At 45.4% G+C, this 21,733-nt stretch overlaps 2 protein-coding genes across 7 annotated transcripts; both read right to left on the bottom strand.

Moving 5' to 3' along the window:
* Positions 1–180: 180 nt before the first annotated feature.
* Positions 181–7,261, bottom strand: Atp6ap1 (ATPase H+ transporting accessory protein 1). The gene is made up of 10 exons (NM_031785.2): positions 7,117–7,261; positions 6,693–6,819; positions 4,615–4,689; positions 4,166–4,359; positions 3,569–3,609; positions 2,904–2,989; positions 2,327–2,565; positions 1,602–1,649; positions 1,285–1,513; positions 181–1,071 (listed from the first exon to the last, which is right to left on the bottom strand). The coding sequence occupies exons 1-10, from the start codon at positions 7,257–7,259 to the stop codon at positions 862–864; spliced, it is 1,392 nt and encodes a 463-aa protein (NP_113973.2). The 5' UTR covers positions 7,260–7,261; the 3' UTR covers positions 181–861.
* Positions 7,262–12,986: 5,725 nt separating this feature from the next.
* Positions 12,987–21,632, bottom strand: Tafazzin (tafazzin, phospholipid-lysophospholipid transacylase). 6 transcript variants are annotated; one of them, XM_087600397.1, is made up of 10 exons: positions 20,442–20,815; positions 20,153–20,281; positions 19,858–19,903; positions 19,530–19,615; positions 15,248–15,328; positions 15,128–15,169; positions 14,832–14,897; positions 14,631–14,683; positions 14,180–14,257; positions 12,987–13,191 (listed from the first exon to the last, which is right to left on the bottom strand). In XM_087600397.1, exons 1-10 carry the CDS (start codon positions 20,548–20,550, stop codon positions 13,180–13,182), a joined length of 702 nt encoding a protein of 233 aa, XP_087456523.1. In that variant the 5' UTR covers positions 20,551–20,815; the 3' UTR covers positions 12,987–13,179. The 6 variants fall into 6 exon arrangements, with proteins under 6 accessions (XP_087456523.1, XP_087456524.1, XP_087456525.1 ...); XM_087600398.1 differs by having other exon boundaries at positions 14,832–14,894; XM_087600399.1 differs by lacking the exons at positions 12,987–13,191; positions 20,442–20,815 and adding exons at positions 13,210–14,063; positions 21,536–21,632.
* Between the last annotated feature and the right edge of the window lie 101 nt (positions 21,633–21,733).

The following is a 21,733-nucleotide window of genomic DNA, read 5'->3' as shown; positions in this document are numbered from 1 at the left end:
CATGGCGAGGAAAAGTAACAAGCCTCTTCTCCGGCTTGTTAAGAGTATCGGCTTACTGAAGACCCTCCCACCCTTCCTCTCTCATTTCTTGCCTGACAGGACTACATCTGAGCAGTTCTTCCCTTCAGTCAAGAACAAATCTACTTGTCCAGTGTAGAAATAAGTGGCTGGAGCCCAACACATGGCAACACGTCTTTATTTTATTAGGAATGAAACAACAGAGCACACCCCCCCCACACACACACACACATACTTCTGGCTTCTTGACAGGCAATCCTTGTGAGAACAAACCAGAAACCCAATGAGTACACTTTGTTCTCCAGTTCTCGTGGTGATTTCTTCCTTCTCAGGTCACAGAAATAAACCCCAGTGTACCGCTCATTCTTAACCCCCACCCGCCAAAAAAAAAAAAAAACCCATAAAGGCTAAGCTGGACAGTTAACTAGCCTTTCCACACCTCTCAAATTCAAGGGACCTCAAGTTCATGGCTATTGCTGGAAAGCTCCATAAAGCTTGGGGAGTGAGTATTTACTACACAAAAGCACTATAAACAGCACGAAATAATAGCAGAGGGGCAAGAATAAATAAGGAGAAAGGGAAAGGGGGGCACCCTAGAATTAAGGTCCCTTCCCCTCTTGATGAAGCCTGGAAGATTTATCTATGAAGAATAATACACTTTGTTGGTAGAAGTGGGGGATAGCCTCAGGGAAGTCCCTGTCCAGGAAAGAGGAAGCAAGACAGGCTGAGGGTGGTGTATGTAGGGTTCATGCTATAGTAGGAAGAGGACAAACCTTTCCATCCACTGTGTCACAAAATGGAAACCTAGACACCAATACTCCCTCAATCCCTCTCTGGTATATGTCACACAATCTGGGTCAAAGTGATGGTGGGGCCCTTGTGGTCATCAAAGCGATCCATGGTCTTTAGGCTGAGTATCATGTGCAGACCATAGGTGAATATGAAAAGCATGAAGAGGGTGGTGAGCAGCCCCATCCAGATGCCCGGAGAGAAGAAGCCAGCACAGTCGCTAGCATAGGAGAACTGTTCACCAGTCACATTGAAGGCTTGGATCTAGGAGATACATAGACATGGATCAGATGGGACCACAAGGTTCTACAAACAGTTCAGTGCTGGGATTCTGGAATTAATGAATAGTTATACCTTCAGAGACTATACAAGGATGGAACTCTCTCGGCTACATGCTCAAACCATGCAGAGATTCTCTGGGCCCTTTTTCCCGCCCCTTATTGCCACCAGCTTGGGGGCCCATCACCCTTTCAATACCTGGAAGTTATGAAGAGTCATCTGCCAGAGGGAGGGCACGTTGGTCACAAGGAGACTGCCTTTCTTGCTCAGACTGCTGACGTACTCACAGTGGAAAGAATAGATACTAGGTCCTGTGACTTGGGAAACATTGAAATGGGCAACCGAGCCATTGCTGTGGATTTCAAGTCGTTCCATGGTAAACCAATATCGGGCAGATACTGGGTAGAAGCGACTAGCCAGAATGAACCTGGGAGGTGGGGGTTGCAGAGATGTCAGATGAACAAAATAGAGTGAAGACATACCAGCCCAGCCAAACTTCAGCCAACAGAACTTACTTGAATGTCACTGTTGCACCAAAGAGTGGTTCATAGGTCAGTGAAAGCCTATGGGACAAGGCACAGGAGTACTGTCAGGCTCTAGAAGAACCTTAAGAAGATCCTGATCAGGTTGGCTCCAACCTAAGCAACCCTAGATCCATCCTTATAGCCAGCCAGCTGTCAATACAGTGTCCCCATTTACCATATGGGAAAACTAAGGCTCCAGTCATAACCAAATTAGGAGCAGCTGGAGCACAATTAGGTCTTACATCTCCAGCTTAGGATTCCTTACTCTGGTTTTCCTGAGTCCTGTAGGCCTCCTTCTTGGGATCATTTAGCTGCCAGCTGAGATTTCAAGGGTAGAAGACCTAGAACTGGTTTTAACAGTTGGTCTGGTATTTGCCTACATGCAGTCCAAGGGGTTGGGTTCAAAGAAGGGCCAGGGTCCCAAAGGATTGTGTGGTGTTCAGGACCCAACAACCAAGACATAAAAGCATGAGAAAGCCAAACTCCTAAGAGGATCCCTCTCCAGTAACATCCCAGCAACATCACCTGGGATACTGTGATATCCATCTCCTTGGTGAACACACCACACAAAGACCTTTCTCACCCCAAACATATATACCTATATACCTACACACACACACACACACACACACACATCCATCCCACATCCTTGTCCTGTACTGGGCTCACAGTAGCAGGAAAACCATATATGACAGGATAACCTTTTTTTCCCTTACATGGCAAAGGAGTCATTCCAGAAGGAGCCGGTCAAGTTAAGATTCTCCACACCAAAGGTGAGGGAGGTCAAGTCTTTCCATTCGTCTTTGTATGCCACAGAGAAGTTTTGTGCCCAAAACAGGATCCTTGGGGCAGTGTCATTGTAACTCACAGGAGGATGGATCGCAGGTGATGCCACCTGAGTCTGAAGCAGCTGGCGACCTAGACCCCCAGCCACCATGGCTACATCACGGGCCACCTGCAGAAACATTCAACAAGCCTTCTCTCAACAGCCCTAAAAACAAAACCTAATCCACTGGATTGGTATTCCTTCCACACTGGGTACCCTGTATACCATCTGAAAGTCCCTAGCCCTGATATTCCATCTCCCTAAACTAATAATCACACTGTCCAAGTGGCATAAACAAATTGGAAAAAAGACACTATGGATGGAGGAAGCAATCCTCTGTCCATTAATCCCCCAAACTGGAGGCTCCTGAGAGATCCTGTCTATGGCATACCCCTCCATCGCCAGTCACACTCACCACAATGCCTCTCACCCCTATCCCCCAGGGCCACCACTAGAAGAATACATACTCTAGAAGGGCGGACTGCAGTAAGAGCCGCGGTGTAAGGAACATCTTCAGACTCAAGTGTGCTCAGTACCTGTCCGATGACCTCATCTGAAGAGTGACAAGAGAACAGAGAGCCAAGTCATTGGGTAGCTTGCTTAAAGAAATACTACCCATTGTCTGCTTCAGAGACCTTCTAGACTATGAGAATTCAGTGATGTTAGTTTCCACTGAGGACCTCTAAAACAGCTATTTCTCCTTCTACACACTCTGCCAGTCTCTCTGGAGACAACTATGGTCTCTGTCATTGGCTCTCTGATGGCAAACTTAACCTAAGTAAAACAAAACTTATAGTAATATAGAGAACTCCATATCTAACTCCCTTTCCATGCACATGAACTGTTCTTTACCACAAAGATAAACCCTCCTAATTGTTTTTGCATGTTACTTGTCTATTAAATACAGAGAGACTCATTAGACTTGTGCAAAAACTAGATTTTGGGGCTCTTGCACAGGGGATCATAAGGTACTTGGACACCTCTGTCAGGTGGTGCTGGCTATAGAAGAACATATATGCAAGCAGTCAACCACTCTGAGAAACAGGAGGGCATCCTTGCAGTGAGGAGAAACCAGCTGTTTTCCTGGCCCAAGGGCAAAATGGGGACACAAATCATCCAGTAACATACTTACCATTACCTGTAAGGACCTCCCTGGGCGCCATCAGACCGGAGCTATGGATAAAAAAAGTGAGAGGCCCACAGGTTGCTCTGTTCTCAAATACAAACAGCTTGCCTGGAACAGTTCTCTGAAACTCACTACTTTTTTCTTAGCCCTTCCAGCATCTCCCTTCCCAGTAGTCCCACTTACTAAGCCTGTGGCCTTCACCTGTTGCTCTGACAGTTACGCAGAGGCTTAGCTCAACAGCAGCTATCCCCACCTCCGCAGCTCTATTTGCTTCAGTACCCCTGCCTGGAATCCCATTCCCTTTTCTGGTCTTTGTAAGTATGTCCACAGTCCTATAAAGTGGGCATTGTTGGTGAAGAAGTTTTCTCTAAGTAGGAACAATGTCAGTCTCATCTCTGGAGGCCCAATAGACCTAACTCAGTGGTGGATACTTTTAAGTCACAACCTCTTCTTGGCATACAAGGAACTTGCTGTAAGAGTCTTAAGGTGGTGAATAGGGATACTGTCACCTTTGACTGAACTCTGCCACCAACAGAGCTCAGGATCTTACCCCTATCTGAGGTGCAAGGCTAGGGGCTGGAGGCCTTGCCACCTAGGCTGTACCTGGCTGTGTAGGGCAGACGGATGAGCAGCAGGGCAGGAAGGCTGGCATTGAGCTTCAGCTCCTTTAGGGTAGCTAGATCCACATGCAAGGGACTAGCCCCAAGCTTCTCCTGTAGGTAGGTGGTCAGAGTGCTGATTGCATACCAGTCCACAGCAGGAAGTACCAGTGAGGAGGGGGCCAAGTCCAGGGCATTCTGATGGTAAGGAAGACGTGGAAGGCAAAGTGAGCCAGGGATCAGTGGACCTTATAATAATCTCTTAAAGCCTCACCTGGAAAGCCACACCCCATAGGGATTAGATTTCACAACAGGTCAGAAAGTAAATGTCCCACATCTCCAGGCCTAGACAGTCACATCCCAAGCCCTCTACCCTCAAAGCCTCTGGCCCTCTCTCTGGGAGAGAGAGCACAGAATGTATTATCTTTCCTTTGGCTGTGAGTAGACCCTTACCTCCAGGTTAGAAAAGGCACTGTCCTGTTTATTTCCAAACACACCACCGTATGCTGTGAAATCCTCAATGCTTAGCTAAAAGGGAAGCAGAAGAGATGTCTTAGGAGGCTACACAAAGAACAAGGGGCCAGAACATGAAGGGGCGAATTCTCAGGGATAACAAAAGAGTGAACCATCAGGACTTGTGGTGTGAGTGAGTGGAAGACTTATTCTTTCTCCCCAGCACTCTGATGGCATGACGACAAGATATAGAAAGTAGCCATAGGGTTGGGAGATTTATGGACAGCTAGTTTTGATAACCTACAAAACAAGGGTCAGACAGCAAGAAGAGCTGGGGAGGAAGAGGGAAGTTAGAGAAGAGGAAGAGGACAACAAAGGATATTTACTGCATGTCTCCTAAGAGGGAAGTAGAAGGCAGAGCCAATGAACTTCTATACAGTCTGGGCAGGATCCTTTTCAAAGGAAGAAGTCCTTGCCCTACCATTGTTGGTGGGAGTTAGGAGAGAGGAAGATATTGGAACACAATGGAGGAAGCAGACTTCTGATCTCTCAGGACCTTGGTAATGCCAATCTCATGCCCTTCTCTCTACTGTCTAAAAGTGTTTTATTCCTCCTTCCCTCAACCCCCAGCTAGCTTCCTCTGGCTTCTCCCAGTTAGGCCCAGAGGCAGTCTTAACCAGCTTCCCTAAACTCATTGTGTTTAGTATACATAATCCCAGCCTCCTTTCCTAGCCTCCTCTTCTAGATTCTGTGCTACGTACGCAAGGCTTTCCTACCTTTAGACCAACCGAAACTCTTGTGGCATTTCCTCCATCTCTATGTGACCTAGCAGATCATCTCCTAACCTTTCAATCACATACTAGGCTCCAGTCACACAAGCACCCCCTAGAACTCAGTAAGAGCACTCCCTTGCCAAGGGCCTTTACATTTTCTCCTGCCAGTAATGCCCATCTTCAAAAGCCATATGATTCCTTCCTGCCAATAAGATGCCAAAGACCCTGCCTAATCTCACTGTCATCTGAAACAGTGTCCTTTATTGTGTTGCCTTAGCCTACTCCTTTCTCTAGACTAACAAGACTGGTATCATACCATGTGCTAACTTAGCTCTTAACCACTTGCCTTCACAAGAATGTCTACTTCCAAACACATAGCAAGCACTCCACCACTGTCAAAAGAAGGAAATGCCCTAAGATTGAGAGAGTGTGGCTAGATGATTTATGTAGATTACTTCTCTCAGACTCCTGATATAGGTGGATATCTTCATTGTGCACTTACGGAAAAGTATGGTTTACAAAGATTATTCCATATGACCAAAGGTTGAAAAGTGGTAGGACAGAGTTCTGGTCTGACCTGTTATTTACCACCTTCTGAAAGGATTGTCAACCAGCACAATTACTAACACCAGCAACAGAGGGAGGCCACAAACATAAAGAACCAGCCAGGCTACTAAGGAGGAAGGGACAAGCAGAGACTTGACATCCTCTTGAACAATAATTTTATGCTACACTAGAACCTTTTCATAGTCTACTCCTGTTCAGAGTGCAGATACCTGGATTGAAAGGAAAATAGAATGCTGGCTCAGCACAAAACTGGGGGACAGCTCTGATACCCCCAAGCTGGAAGTAGTTTGTTGTGCAATTCACAATTCAGCAATTCATTTTACCTCTTTAACATTACTTTCCTTAGCAGTTAAACCAAGATAATGATATCAGTTGAATAGAATATATATACCAGGCTAAATAAAGGGTCATTTTCCAGCTACACACCTTGGGCAAGTCACCGATCTTCCCTCAAAATAAATCTTCTCATCTGTGAAACTGAGTAGTAATTCCCACCATGCTACAGGACATCAGAAAGTAATGCTTAGTACTAGGTAGATATCTGGTCTTTAATCCTTTGCTTCCTTAAAGGTCCCTTCTGTTGCTGTGGGTCTACTCTTCTCACTGAGGCTTCTCCTACATATCTTCCTAAAAATCTAGCCACACCTGCCTACAGGTGGGACCTATGAAACAGGCAGTGGGGGTGGGGTGGGGTCTGCTTCCTGTGGACAAAGACATAGCAGGCTAGGGCAGACTCACCTTGTCCTGCAGGAACAGCAATACATTGCGGGGGCCCAGCTCCAGGGCAGGGTCTAAGTAGGTAGAAAGCTGCATATCGCTGGTAATATGACCCTCATGTGTGTCGGCCACAGGAGCCCAGAGGTCCCTGGACGTGGACAGAAAAAGAATTGTCAGACCTGATTTCATTGCTTGAGATCCTAAGCTTTGGGTTCCCGGCTTCACCTGCGAAGCCTTGAGATCTGAATGCTAGCCATCATGGAGCAAGCCCCTGAATAAAAAATCTCCATCTGGGCCTCGAAGCCTCTGGCCAAGGACAGCCCTGGAATTCAGCAAGGACGACTCATCCACAGCGGCGCACCGCATGGCACTCCCGAACCCAACCTGGCCTGATTCAACTCACCCAGGCCGGCCAGCCCAACCAGACCTGGCCCTGTCCGCTCACCGGTCACTCGACCACAGTACCAGTGGCACCTGCTGCTCCGCAGCCACTGCTGCCGCCACTGCCACCAACGACAGAAGCAGCCACAGGACTGGAGCCCACCGTGTCCCGGTTCGTATCCGAGATACCACTGTTGCCGCCATCATAGCCCCAGCCTTCAGTGCCTGTGCCGCTGCAGATCAGATGACCGTCACCTCCGCCCAAGCCCCGCCCCATCAATCTGGGAAGGGGCCTTCTCACATACTCACCTATGATTGGGCCAGAAGGGTGGCAGTCACGACCATTTCTTTTCACTGGTTGGCTGTACGTGTTTCCAGTCACGCACGCTCCTTGTAAGAAAGGAGGCGGGACCGAGCGCTACCCACTGCTACCTGGATCAGACAGGCTGGTTGGTTCTACAGTACCCCATGCCTTTTTGTTTTCGTTCTTTTTGCTTAAAATCGCGATACTGAAGTCTTTGTTTCTAAAGATAGACCCTTCCTCTGGCACAGTAGAAAATGCACTCCCTTAGAATGAGAAAAGGGCCCACCGTACCATCAAGGGAACACCAGCTAGCAGTTAAAATGGGCAGGATGGAGGAGTCTAGAGAACAGATGCAGTATCAGAAAAGAGCGGGGAAACCCACTCTTCTGGCAGCCGGGTCTGAAGAACAACATAAGTACCAATGTCCGTGTCATTTGCCATTAAAAGGCAGGTAATATGGTCAGAGCAGAACACTTTCTTTTTATTTAGCATCACTTGACAAGGCAATCCCACTGTAAATTAGGGGTGACTCCAAGGGGAGGATTATCCTTCCTTGTGATTTGCCTTAGAGGAAGGACTGACAGCTAGAGTGACAAAATGGAAGTTGCCATCACAAACGCATGTAGAGACTTTTCTGGGTTTTGTTTTATTTGGTTGGTTTGGTTTTGAAACAGGGTTATGGTATGAACAAAATCACTTTGTAAACCTCAACCTTTCTAGTGCTAGGATTACAGCAGTGAGCCACCAAACCTGCCTACATTTCTGTGACATTTTTATTAGTCTGCCGATTATCTTTACAGATAAGTTCATTCCTAAAGCACTGCAAAAGAAAGGAAAGAAGGAAGGAAGGAAGGAAGGAAGGAAGGAAGGAAGGAAGGAAGGAAGGAAGGAAGACTACAACCAAATCTTGAACTCTAACATATAAGCTGATTAATCTAAGGCAGTAGTTCTCAACCTATGGGTCATGACCCTGAACGACCCATTCACAGGAGTTGTATATCAGCTATCAAAACTAGCAAAATTAAAATTACAGTTGTAACATAGCAATGAAAATAATTTTATGGCTGGGGTCACCATAATATAAGGAACTGTATTATAGGATTGCAGCAGTGAAAAACACTGATTTAGGAGGAAGTGAACTGATGTCAAGCTACAAAGATCGGTGTGTGATTAAACACATAATGCTAAATTTCTAAAACAGAATCTAGGCAGTGGTATGTACAAATTTTTATCTTTTTGCTTTGTTTTGGTGGTACTGGGAATTGAGCCTAGAGCTTCCTGTGTGCCACTCATAAATTTTATAACTGAGCTACTCCAGGGCTTAAGAGCACCAGCTGATCTTCCAGAGGACCTAGGTTCAATTCCCAGCACTCACATGACATCTCCCAACTGTTGATAATTCCAGTTCCAGAGGATTTGACACCTTCACACATGTGGACAAAACACCAATGTACATGAAATAAACATTTTTTAAATTGTAGTAAGATAACTTAGCTACTCCCCTAACTCATGTATGTTTTTTATAGTGGTCTATGTATTGTTAAAATAGTATTTACCCCAAATTCATGTCCCCCTCTAAGTTGTACATACATCTTAATTTGGAAACAGGGTTTTTGCACATGTAATCAATTTATAATAAACTCATACTGACATACTGACAGCTAATGTCACAATATGGAAGGATGAGTCATAACCCAATGGCTGGTCATAAAGAGATAAATGTATTTACCTACTTTTTGTTTATTTGTGATGGGCTCATATAGCCTGGGGTGGCCTCAAACTCACTACATAGGCAATAATGACTTAGAACTCCTGATTCTCCTGTTTTCACCTCTTCTAAATGCCACCATGCTAAGCAAAAAAGGAAAACATAGAGGCAGACAGGGAAGAAAGCCATATAAAGAAAGACTGCAGTGATGCAGCTACATGCCAAGCATATACAACCAGGAAAGGAAAAGCAGGAACCAATTCTCTCCTAGATCCTTCAAAGCAAACTTAGCTCCATCAAAACCCTGATTTGTGACTTGTAGCCTAGAAAATTATCAGAAAGAATTCTGTTTTGTTTTAAGATGTCTAGTTTGTGGTAATTTGCTACAGCACCCTAGGGAACTAATACACTATTTATTTGGTCTATCTCACAGGAAGAAAATATAAGAAGGGTGTTTAAGAGTGTTTGTTGGGGAAAATGTGTTTGTTAGATTAGCAAGGTGGTGCATCAGGTATGGGTGCTTGCACCCCAAACCTCACAACCTAAGTTCAATCACTGGAACTTTCATGGTGGAAAGACAGAACAGATTCCTTCCTACAAGTTGTCTTCTGACCTCCACATCCATGCTCTGGCATTGGCACACGAGAGAGAGAGAGAGAGAGAGAGAGAGAGAGAGAGAGAGAGAGAGACAGAGACAGAGACAGAGACAGAGACAGAGACAGAGACAGACAGAGACAGACAGACAGACTGACAAAGTAAATAAGTAAATGCTTTTAAATGTGTCCTGGGCTAGAGAGATGGCTCAGCAGTTAATAAAGCACTTACTGACTGCTCTTCCAGAGGTCCTGAGTTCAATTCCCAGTAACCACATGGTGGCTCACAACCATCTGTAATGAGATCCAATGCCCTCTTCTGGTGTGTCTGAAGAGTGACAGTGTCCTCATATACATTAAGTAGATAAATAAGGGGTTGGGGATTTAGCTCAGTGGTAGAGCGCTTGCCTAGCAACCGCAAGGCCCTGGGTTCGGTCCCCAGCTCCGAAAAAAAGAAAAAAAAAGTAGATAAATAAATGTTTCCTGTCAACAAAGATGTTGGAAGACTGTGTATCTCTGATTGATACAGCCTTTTTAATTTGGCAGCATCTAAAAAGTAGAAAGGAAAACATGTCAGCTTCTGACCTAGTCAAATACATCCTGGTATTTGCCAAGTAGGTGTGGCAGCAGCAGTGGTTGGGCAATGTCCTTGTCTAGTTAAAAGTTCTCAAAATTGGGGTTGGGGATTTGGCTCAGTGGTAGAGCGCTTGCCTAGCAAGCGCAAGGCCCTGGGTTCAGTCCCCAGCTCCAAAAAAAAAGAATAAAAAAAAAAGTTCTCAAAATTTGCAACTACAAATAAATATCTTTGAATATAAATGTGTGCTTGGCTGAATGTTTCTGTTTAATGAAATCATAATTAAATAACTTTTTAGTTAAGAACAATAAACTTATCCAGACATATGGTACCTGCCTGTGACTTAAGAGGTCAAAGCCAGCTTTGGCTACATAAAGAGTTCAGGGCCAGCCTGAACTATGTGAGAACTTGTCTCAAATTTTAAACAAATAAACAAATAGACAGATACATAAATAAATAAAAGAGTAGCCAAGTGGTGATAGTGCATGCCTTAATGTCAGCACTTGGAAGGGAGAAGTAGGTGGATCTCTCTGAGTTTGAAGCCACCCTGGTCTAGAGTGAGTCCCAGGATAGCCAGGGCTGTTACAGAGAAACTCTGTCCAAAAAAAAAAAAAAAGACAAAACAAAACAAAACAAAACTCAGAAGCAGATAGGACCTTTGAGTTTGAAGGCAGCCTGGTCTACAGATCAAGTTCCAGTACAGTAAGGGCTATACAGAGAAACCTTGTCTTGAAAAACCAATATTAATTAATTCCTAGGTTAGGAGAAGTCCTCTTTATTCAACCATTTTTCTCCTATTTCTTGCTTTGTTTGTTTTTAGGGTTGGATTTTAAAACCAGGCACTCAAGACCTCACACATACTAGATAAGTGCTCTACTAATTGAACCAAATCCCCAGCCCTTTCTATGATTTATTTTTTTACATTTCTGTGTGTTTTGTATGCATGCATGCACACCACATGTGTACCTGGTGCCGGTACAGGTCAGAAGAGCATTGACTCTTTCATACCTGGAATTATAGATGGTTGTATGTTGCCGTGTAGGTGAACAGAAGCAAACCTGGTTCTAAACTGTTGAACCATGTCTCCTATACCCCTCCTTTCTTTATAAGACAGTTGCTGTCTTCAGACTCAAAACACATCAAAAGGTAGCATCTGATCCCATTATAGATGGTTGTGAGCCACCAGGTAGTTGTTGGGAATTGAACTTGGAACCTCTGGGAGGTTCTGAAGAGCAGCTGGTGCTCTTAAACATTGAGTCATCTCTCCAGCTCCTTAAGGTCTTTTTTTCATGCTAGGGATCAAACCCAGGATTTCTTATATGCTAGGCACACACTATACCAACCAGTCCTTTTTTGCCATTGTTGTTTTGATAAGGTCTTGCTAAGTAGCTCCAATTGGTAAGGAACTGGCCATACAGTGGGAAGTGACTGAATTTTTCTGATCAGTCTCTGTTTGCATAGTTAGTCTATATTTGAAGGCATGGTATAACTCGATAGTAGACTGTTTGCCTAGCATACTGGAGGCAGTATTTTTTTTTAAAAGATTTATCTTTGTGTATGTTTGTGTGTAGGTGCCCAGGGAAGCCAGAGAGAGTACTGGATCCCCTGAACCTGGAGATATAAGTGATTTGAGTCTTTTGACAGTGATGCTAGGAGTAGAAATTAGGTCTTCTGCAAAAGCAACAGGCACTCTTAACTGCTGAACCATTTCTCCAACCCCCAACTCTCTATGTGTATATGGGTATAGGCATGGGCATGGGTCATGGCATGTATCTAGAGGTCAGATTAGACAACTTTCAGCAGTTCCTTCTGTCCTTCCACCATGTGGGTTCTGGGCATCTAACTCAAATTGACAGGCTTTATACTTGCTCAGGCATCTGGCTGACCCTATTTTTTCTTTTGGATAAAAGGGCTCACATAGCCCAGGGTGGCCTTGAATTTACTACGTAGCCAAAGATGACCTTTAACTTCACTTTACATCACAACTGCTGGGATTATAAATTTACACTAGTGAGAGGTGTATATTTGAATAAATGAAACTATGAATTTAAAACTCTTGAAGAAATGTAACTGGCATTTCTCAAATGAATACAAAAATAGATCCATAAAAAAGTGATGTTATCCTTGAACCTAAGTTGTATGTCTGGCTTTTACATGTATTCTATTCCCACAAAGTGATGGCTTCCTCTTCTAAAAAAGTCTTAAAAAGCTGGGTGTGTAGTGCATGCCTTTAATCCTAGCACCTGGGAGGCAGAGGCGGGCAAATCTGCTCAAGGTCAGTCTGGTCTACAAAGGAAGTCCAGGACAGCCAGAGTCACACATAGAAATCTGGTCTTAACAAAAAAAAGTTTTAAATTTTTCCTTCTTTTTCCCCCCAAAACAGGGTCTTACCATGTAGCCCTGGCTGTGGTGGAACTCATTACGTAAACCAGGCTGGCCTCAATATAGAGACCCACCCCAAGTGATGAGATTAAAGGAGCGCATCACTATGTACACCCAACTTTCCTCAAGACAGGTTCTCACAATGTAACCCTAGCTGGTCTGGAACTTACTAGTAGACCAGGCTGGCTTTGAACTCATAGAGATCTGCCTACCTTTGCCTCCCACGCTTGGCTTTTCTTCTTTTTCTTCTTGTGTTTTCCCTTTTTAGTCTCTCACTCAGTATCCCAGGCCAATCTTGAACATACAACAATGTTCCTGCTTCAGGCTCCCTAGTGCTGAGATCACAGGTATGTATCATCATGTCTGACTTCACTTGAGGTTTTAAAGCTAGTTTATTAATCTTGTTTTACCACCTTTATGAATCCTGCCACATTGTCATTTGGCTTACAGGTGATAACAAAAGACTTGAGTGGCCAAGCATACTGAGATTCCAATGTCCATCTACTGAAATAATCTCACTGTATCCAGGGGCAAGGATCCTGTTTTTTTGTTCAGCAAGGTGCTTCTCATCTGCACTCCTATACAGAAGACAGAAGTATGGTGGCACAACACAAATGTTTTATTACTCTAAAAACATTAAAACCCAGATCCCAGGTAATAGAGGAGGTCAAGGCAAAATGATGAGAGAAGTAGGTAGGCCCTGATATTGGGGGTTCATGGTCAGGTCTTGGGGTCCTTTTTCTGCCATCTACAAGAAACATCTAGCTAAGTTTAGCTGTGCTTGAATCCTGACCAATACTTCACTTCTCATCTACAGGCCACCCAAGGACAAACCTTGTACCAGGAGCTCAGGTAGAATGACTTGGCTGACAGCCATCCCTGAGGAGGTTTGTGAGCAGTGGGCAAGTGGTAGCCTATCAAGGGACCATTTGAGTCCTCTTTCTGCACCTATAACCAAGACACCTATTCTCCTACTGAACTAGTTGATTAACTACCTGCTTTGTTCTCTCCCTGAGAGAGGTGAGAAGGAGGGCCCTGCCTAAGAGTGTCCCTTCCTTCTCCACAAAGTGTAAGGGACAGCCAAAGCTCTTCTTTTAGTTCAAGACCCAGAGGAGTCAGATGTTCAAGAATAAAAAAGGGTATCCAGCAGGAATTAGGAGTCAATCTATCTGAATTAAAAGCATCAGTCCATTTCCCAGCCTCAGTTTTGTATAGGGAAGAATCTCAAAAGCAGTAAAGATCCAAGCAGGCTTGGTCAGGGTCCTCCTGTACCACCGCTTCCCAAACCCTGAAGGGCCCAGTGTTCCCTTGGCTAAGAACTGCAGGGCACAGACTGAGCAGGCAAAGCCTATCTTCCAGGCTGGAAATGATTGTGGAGCTGTTCTGCCTGCATCTTCAGCCGCTGGAATTCCTCTTGAATGAAGTCTGTGAGGGCTTTCCGCATCTCCACCTAAGAGCAAGGACGGTGCTGGCCTGCATTCCTCAAGGACCATAGCTAGGGTACCCTGGGAGTCTGAGGGACTGAAAAGGCGAAGGACAGCTAGGGAACCCTTGGAGGAAACTTACAGCTGACTTGTTTTCTGCCCGGAGCCGCTCAAGCACAGGGAGTGTACTGAAGGGCTTCCCAATCAGCACGGTGATTTTCTGTAAGAAGGCAGGCCATCAAGGATGACAAGGAACCTATAGTTCCAGCCCAAATAATGAGGGGAGTCAGAGCCATTCTCTGTCCCTGATGGGGTTGGTGTTCCTGAAAGCCACTGTCACTCTCCAAAACAGGCAGTTGGACTTAGTAGTCCTAGGACTCATCCTGTCAATGATTTATCCCACTCTACCTTGTTCCTCACCCCCACCTGATTTCAATTCTTATTCTAAAAGTCTTGCTTCTACAAAAGCCCCACTTAGCTCCCCCACTACAAGCTCATGTTCAGCAAATCATCAACCAATCCTGTATAGTATGGACTAGAAAACACAGGGCAGTTAGCAAGCAAACAGAGAAGAGTCAGCAGTGCCTACCCACCTGTCCAAAGCGGGGGAAGTAGGGTGGACTGTTAGGGAGGACATCATTCATTCCTGTACCACAGTGGATAGAAAGTGAGACATTGGGGGAAGTAGGATACCACAGAGAATCCCAGGTACTTCTCTCAGCCACCCAACAACCTGAAATCCCCCTTTACAACATCTAAGACAGTCCCCTTCCTACCCCAAACCCATGACTCACCAACATGCCATAGTGGCAGGATGATGGGGTTTAGATGACACTCAGCAATCAGCCGTCCAATTCCTACTTCGGACAAAAGCAAAAGCCTTGGCACAAGCTGGGCCAAACTTCCCTGCCAAACTCTGGCCAATGTTACTTCTACAGTCTTCCAATTAAAGACTTAGTCCTTGACTCACCACCTGTACCTTTTCTACTGCTCCTGACACACCCACCTGAGAGAGGAATGAAGCCTGGGACCCAAGGAGCCATCTTTGGATGGGGAAACTGGCTGTGTCAGGCTGGCCAGCAATACTTACCCCATTTGAAGCGCAGGAACTCAGAACTCATGTTTACTTTTCCTAATGATAGAACACAAAGACAAAACTTGGGCCTAGAACCACGAATGCTGGAGGGCCCTGACCAAGCACCCAACTGACCTTCTGGAAAGATGTGTACCCAGTCCCCATGGTTAAGCTTCTCCAAAATGAAGTCCATCCCTTTCTGATAGACACCATCTCCTGTAGAGAAAGTTCTGTTTTCCTTAATCCATTCTCTAGGGAAGAAATCAAACTCTACAAACCATAGTGAAGTACATTCTGGTCTATTCCTGATCCATCTACATCAGGATGGAGGCAACAGTTCATTCCCCATAGCACAATCCATAGATACCTGAAAAACTAGAGCCTGTTTCTCTCTGCTACTCTGGCCCTTCACAGTTTTGGTTTGACCATACCTCCTCTCAAGATGGAAATGGTGGCTCATGCCAGCAATCTCAGCATTTAGGCTGAAGCAGGACTGCTCTGAGTTGGAGGTTAGGATGGGCAATACAGTAAGATCCTGTATCAAAATGAAACAGTATTCTTCAACTTCCTAGTTCCTGTCATATGCAAATAGCACCTTCTTTTTTTGAGACAGATATTGCTATATAACCCAGGTTGGCCTCAAACTTACAGCAATTCTCTTGCCTCAGCTTTTCTAGTACAGGATAACAGGCATGCATCAAGACACCTAGACAGTATCTCTCACTGAAATGATAACCATGGCAACTCAACCTCCCTCTGCCCTATAGCCTGCTTTGTAGGAACCTGCTCCCCCAACACATATCCATTTGCTGACTACAAATCAGCTCCAGGGCCTCTCTACTTTTTGGAAGGCTTCAACCTTCCCTGAGGTTTCTAGGCTACGGGAGAACACTTCAGGAAGTAGAATATATAGAAGAGGCTGGGAAACTTGGGAGAACTGATTAATATTTCAAGAGGTGTGACCTAACACCTTTTGTGGGCTAGCAACTTGGGAGTCATCTAGACATAGTAGGAATCCCCACATAGTGGAAAGATAGTCATAAGGTGGACAGAATCAGAAAATGAAAGTGAGGAGGCCAACTTTTTTTTATTTTTATATTTAGTAACTATCCTAATCTTATAAATTTGGGGGTATCTCACAGGACACAGAGCAACACTAGAGCCATCTCAGGTCAGTACACTGAGAATTGCCTTTCCAGGGCTGGAGAGATGGCTCAGTGGTTAAGAGCACTGACTGCTCTTCCAGAGGTCCTGAGTTCAATGTCCAGAAACCACATGGTGGCTCAAAACCATCTGTAATGGGATCTGATGCCCTCTTCTGGTGTGTCTGAAGACAGTGACAGTGTACACACATACACAAAATAAAATCTTTATTGTTTTTATATATTAAAGATAGGTTTCCTGAGAAGCCATTCTTGGGCAGGCAAGTTCAGTAGACCTAAAGACTAAGGCCAGGAAAGTCACCATGAAGGAAAGGGAGGTAGGTGAGGGAAAGAGAAAGAGAGATGTGCTTGGAGAGCAAGAAGAAAATAAAATAAAAATCTCTTTTTAAAAAAGAATTGCCGGGGCTGGAGAGATGGCTCAGCAGTTAAGAGAACTGACTGCTCTTCCAGAGGTCCTGAGTTCAATGTCCAGAAACCACATGGTGGCTCACAACCATCTGTAATGGGATCTGATGCCCTCTTCTGGCATGTCTGAAGACAGCTACAGTGTATTCATCTATAATAAATAAATAAATCTTTTTTTTTTTTTTGGTTCTTTTTTTCGGAGCTGGGGACCGAACCCAGGGCCTTGCTTTAGCTCTACCACTGAGCTAAATCCCCAACCCCCAATAAATCTTAAAAAAAAAAAAAAGAATAGCCTTTCTGTTGTACTCTGTAAGCTTCTTGTTTGGAAGGTAGGGTTAGGGGTTTAGGAGTCTCAGACCAATCTCAACAGGGACCTGATCTGGCAGCTCATCGAGGAAGCAAAGGTCGGGATGACCTCAGGAAACAAAAAGGGCCACAGATTCCCTACTTGGGATGGTAGTGCACAGCATGGGTGGTCACCACAGGTATTTGCTCCTCTAATAAACCTTGATGTTGAAATATAACCCCTGTGCTTGAAATTGGGAAGTAAAAAAGGATAGTATATCTTTGGCATAGTTTTCAGCTATTTCAAGTGCTATTTCTACTTGTACGAAATCACTTTGGTGCTTAAAGGTCAACCTACAAAGTCCTAGACTTCTAGAAAAATGGTTTAAATACAGAAACAAAGTATCCCAAACTCTGTTTCAGTCACACATAATTAGATCTTTGCTGTCCTTGAAAATAATGTTTCACTTTCTAGTTTTTGTTTTCTACTTTTACAATACTGGGGATAGAACTCAGGGCTCTATGCTAGCTAAGCACAAACTGTACCACTGTGCCACACCTCCAGCCCTCAATTTTTCTGTCTGCATGGGTACATACACATGACTACCTTTTATTTTTGAGACAGGGTCTCAGTTTCTAGTTGGCCTCAAACTCATGGTAAATCACCTACCCCAACCTACCATACCAAATACTGGGACTATAGGCATAATACACACCTAGCTCGCTCCCTCCTTCCTTCCTTCCGTCCGTCCATCCTTCCTTCCTTCCTTCCTTCCTTCCTTCCTTCCTTCCTTCCTTCCTTCCTTCCTTCCAAGACAGGATTTCTCTTCATAGCCTTGGCAGTCTTGGAACTAGCTCTGTAGACCATACTAGCCTCAAACTCAGAGGTTCACCTGCCTCAGCCCGAGTGCTGGGGATTAAGGTATGAGCCACCATGACTAGCTTCTACATTTTTATTTTTGGTAAGATAGGGTATCATGCTAGGCTTAATCCCAGCACTTGGAAGGAAGAGACTGGTGGATGAGAACTCATCTGGTCTATAGAGCTAGTTCCAGGATAGCCAGGACTACACAGACAAACTGTCTTAAAAATAACAACAACCAAAGAAAAATAGAGCTCACCATGTAGTCCTACAGTTCTGGTCGGTCTGGAACTTGCTATGTAGATCAGGCTGGCCTCAATCTCACAGCAATCCTCATGTCCCTGCTTACTGAGTGATGGGATGGGATTACAGGCATGTGCCACCATGTCCATCTCAGATCCTATTTTTTTTCCTTTTAATTTATTTTAATTTTTATGTTTTGTCTGCATGTATGTCTACGTAAGGGTGTAGGATCCCTTGGAACTGGAGTTACAGGCATGAACTGCCATGTGGTTAATGAGAACTGAATCCAATCCTTTGAAAAAACAGCCAGTGCTCTTAACCACTGAGACATTTCTTCAACCTCTCAGATTGGTTTTTAACTGGAAGAAAGTCTAGAATGAGATCAAGAAGAACAGAACTAGCAGTATAGGTCATAGGTACAGTATATGCCTAGAATATATAAGCCTCTGTGTTCTAACCCCCAAACTAAAAACAAAAGAAAAAAGAAAATAAAATGAAAGAGGTAGAGAGATGGCTCAGGAATTAAGAGCACTGGCTGCCCTTCCAGAGGTTCTGAGTCTAATTCCCAGCAACCATATGGAGGCTCACAGCTATGTGTAATGGGATCTGATGCCCTCTTCTGGTGTCTGAAGACAGTGTACTCACACATAAAATAAACAAATCTTTTAAAAAAGGAATGAAAACAGATGCATACACACAGGACTTTTGAGTTTGCAGAGGAAAGGGGCTTAGAGTCAGGGACAGGTATAAATTATCAGAATGCTGACATATCAGAGCAGGACCTGAGAGAAAATGACACTGAGACTCTATCATTCAGCAAAATGATAGAGTCTCTGCTGGGATGCTTAGAAAGATGGAAATAGAACCTTCACCCTTCAGACATTCTCTACCCTATCTTTCTAGTCTATTTTTAGAACACCCTTTCATTCTTTGCTTGAAAAGGAATCTGCCTACCCAGATAAAAGGGCAATGTGGATCTGAATCTTAAGTTTGCTACCTGTTAGTCTATGACCTTGAACTTCTAAGTTTTGTCTAGAGAATCTGAGCCCTATGTGGAGAATGGGAATCAAGCTGACCGTACACTTAGGGGTTTGTGAAAGGTACTGAGTGACCTATCCAAGCCTCCTCCCCACTGTTTGTTCTCCCCAAAACAAAACCCTTGGCCTTTTATACATGTACTTCAGTGCATCATAAAGTGTTAACACCATACTGTTCTTCTCCCTGAAAGGAGTGGTAGATTCAGAAGAGACTGCATAAGGCGTCCTTGAATTCTCCCACCAGAGTTTTGGACAATCTTTAGGCAACTGCAGAGATGCTAAGAGGTCATCCTTCTCTCTATCTTCTATCAACTATACTGCCATGCATGGCTCCACTAAGTCCTTCTAAGACAGAGACATCGGCCACCAGATTCCTTGCCCTCAAGGGAGGCCTATACATGCCTCCCAGAGGAGCAGCTCACCTCGACATACAGGCACACATTTGCCCAAGCTGAAGAAATGGGAATGCAGCTCCTTGGTGAAGCAGATGTCTGCAGCTGCTGGGGTCCTAGAGCAGCAACAGACCCAGTCATCCCTGCCTCCAAGACTTCCCTTTGCTTGTCCCCAACTCTCCCCACCCAATACAATGTCTGCCATCACTGTCAAACAGAATGAAGCTCTAAGAAAAGGTCCTAAGGGGCCCCACCCATGCCCTTCCTGGAAGGCTTGGATGCCACCTCCTGAGCAGAGGAGAAAGGCAAATCTGAGCAGAAATGGATGGATCACTTCAAGGGGCCCATTCTTCCTCACCAACGCATCAACTTCAGGTTCCAGATGTGGCGGAGTTTCAGGATCCCTACGAAAAAGGAAAGTCCTTTATGTGACATGGTTACTTCCACACTCCTTCTAAATTTCTGATATCCTGTCCAAATCACATTCCCGGGAGGAATCCTAAGGGGGACACACAAAACTTCAGCAGCCAAGCAGTATATCCCCAAACAAGGCCAAGTTTTCCCAAAGAGCCTGGTGAGAAGTGAATCTATTCTGTCTTTGGTGGGGGCCTGTTCTTGTTTTGCCTCCCTGAACCCAGACACTGGTATCGTACCCCAGAGATGAGGGTCATCCATGCAAGACTGGTGGTTAGAGACGGTGATAAGAGGGGTCGCAGGACCTCGGTTCTCAATGAGCTCATACAGCACTTCCTTGTTGTACACGGTAAGGTGGTTCATATACTCTGGGAAGAGAAGTCAGTCCCAAGCTCTAGGTCATTTTCACCTGCCCAAGGCCTCTTAGTGTGCCAGAAAAGCCCCTGCCAAATTCCCAGTCCCCAACCCCCGCCCCCGGCCAGGCCAGAGGCCTGTTAACAGACTCTGCCTTGGCCTTTGGCCACTCACTGGTCCAGAAGCAGCTGTAGGTGCCAACTAGACCCATGACGACACTGCTGGCTAGGGTCCAGGTGAGTCGGGGCACCGCGGGGAATGGCCACTTCACGTGGAGGGGCATCTCCTTCGGCTCCGGCCCCGCCCCCGGAGCCCGGAGCTCCTCTGGCCCCAGGCCAGCCGGTGTCCTCCACTACTCAGGAGAGGGCTCTCCAACAGACTGGCAGAGACCTAGACTAAGATCGCCTGGTGGGACAGCTCAGAGCCTCCCTAGCACTGCTCTCCGGATAGAGAAGAGGCGCCGCTCAGGGGACGAGACAGGGTTGCAAAGCCACGCGCACTAAAAAGCAAGTCTTGGTGGCCTCAGGTCGGCGACTCTGCCGGAAAGCAAGTCGGGGAAGGGTCCTTGACTGTTGTCGCAAAACATGCCTAGGTCGCTTGACGGCTGCCGGGGCGGACCTACGCCAGCCTCGCTCCGCCCCCTTCCCCCGTCAAGGTTTTGTCTCCAAACCACCGGAAGTAGTGCGTCTCTTTGACTCCTTAATTCTAGTGTCAATAGGCAACATTAGCTACGCAGCACGATTACCTGAAGTCACGCAAGCCTTAGGCTGGTGGAACATTTTTACTTGTTCTCTCTTCCTCTCCTACCCGGTGTGTAACCGGTTAATGCTTGCTTCTGAAGGCGCACAGGGAGACCAGAAAAGAGCATTGAGTATCCGTGTCTATTATTCTCTGCCTTACTACTTTTTATTGTAGTATTTCCTCCAGTGATCTGGGGGTTGGTGGTGTTTGGTTATCTCCATGATAACCAAATGATGCCTAACATTCATGTGGTACCAGAACTAACATTTCTTCTATGAGGCATTTTTCCAAACTGCCACTCCAGAGTCATGCAGTGGGAACCTAAACGGGTTCAGTAGCCAGTCGCGCTACCTATCCTGTGCAGAATGTCATTTGCTTTGGGTTTTTTGAGCAGTCACACAGGCAAACCTAATTTAGGGAGTGCACACCTACATTGTGGTTCAGTGCCTGAGTACCCGGAGAGAAGACTGTCTCTGCTCTGCTCTTTGCTGCAGGAACCGGCCAAAAAATGAGCAAGCAAACCTCACCTTGGTCCCTAGGTCCAGATAACTGCTGCTTCTTGGCGCGGGTGGCAGTAGCCACACTCAGGTCCTCAAATTCCTGTTAGCTCTGCAAAGAAAAACCCATCATGGGCGTGGTGGGCAGCAGTAGCCAGTTCCCAGGCACCGCCTCCTGAGAGGAGGGGTGGAGCTCAGCCTTGCTTATTGGGACAGGAAAGTTGTCTG

Source organism: Rattus norvegicus, chromosome X (genome assembly GCF_021556685.1).
Source record: "Rattus norvegicus strain SHRSP/BbbUtx chromosome X, alternate assembly SHRSP_T2T, whole genome shotgun sequence".
In the NCBI taxonomy this organism is placed as follows: Eukaryota; Metazoa; Chordata; class Mammalia; order Rodentia; family Muridae; genus Rattus; species Rattus norvegicus.
Note: the sequence above shows the minus strand (reverse complement) of the source record. Positions and strands in the feature narration are given on the sequence as shown.

Bases quoted from the DNA above. Each gene is read 5' to 3' on its own strand.
- Atp6ap1 (NM_031785.2), bottom strand. From the start codon at position 7,259: ATGATGGCGGCAACAGTGGTATCTCGGATACGAACCGGGACACGGTGG. The intron at 2,990-3,568 runs GTAAGTATGTTA...GTCACTCTTCAG, and splicing joins GGAGGTCCTTACAGGTAATG to ATGAGGTCATCGGACAGGTA. The intron at 1,072-1,284 runs GTATTGAAAGGG...TGTATCTCCTAG, and splicing joins TGACTCTTCATAACTTCCAG to ATCCAAGCCTTCAATGTGAC.
- Tafazzin (XM_087600396.1), bottom strand. From the start codon at position 20,550: ATGCCCCTCCACGTGAAGTGGCCATTCCCCGCGGTGCCCCGACTCACC. The intron at 14,258-14,630 runs GTGGGTAGGCAC...GCCTTCTTACAG, and splicing joins ACTTCCCCCGCTTTGGACAG to AAAATCACCGTGCTGATTGG. The intron at 14,064-14,179 runs GTAAGTTTCCTC...CCTTGCTCTTAG, and splicing joins GGGCAGAAAACAAGTCAGCT to GTGGAGATGCGGAAAGCCCT.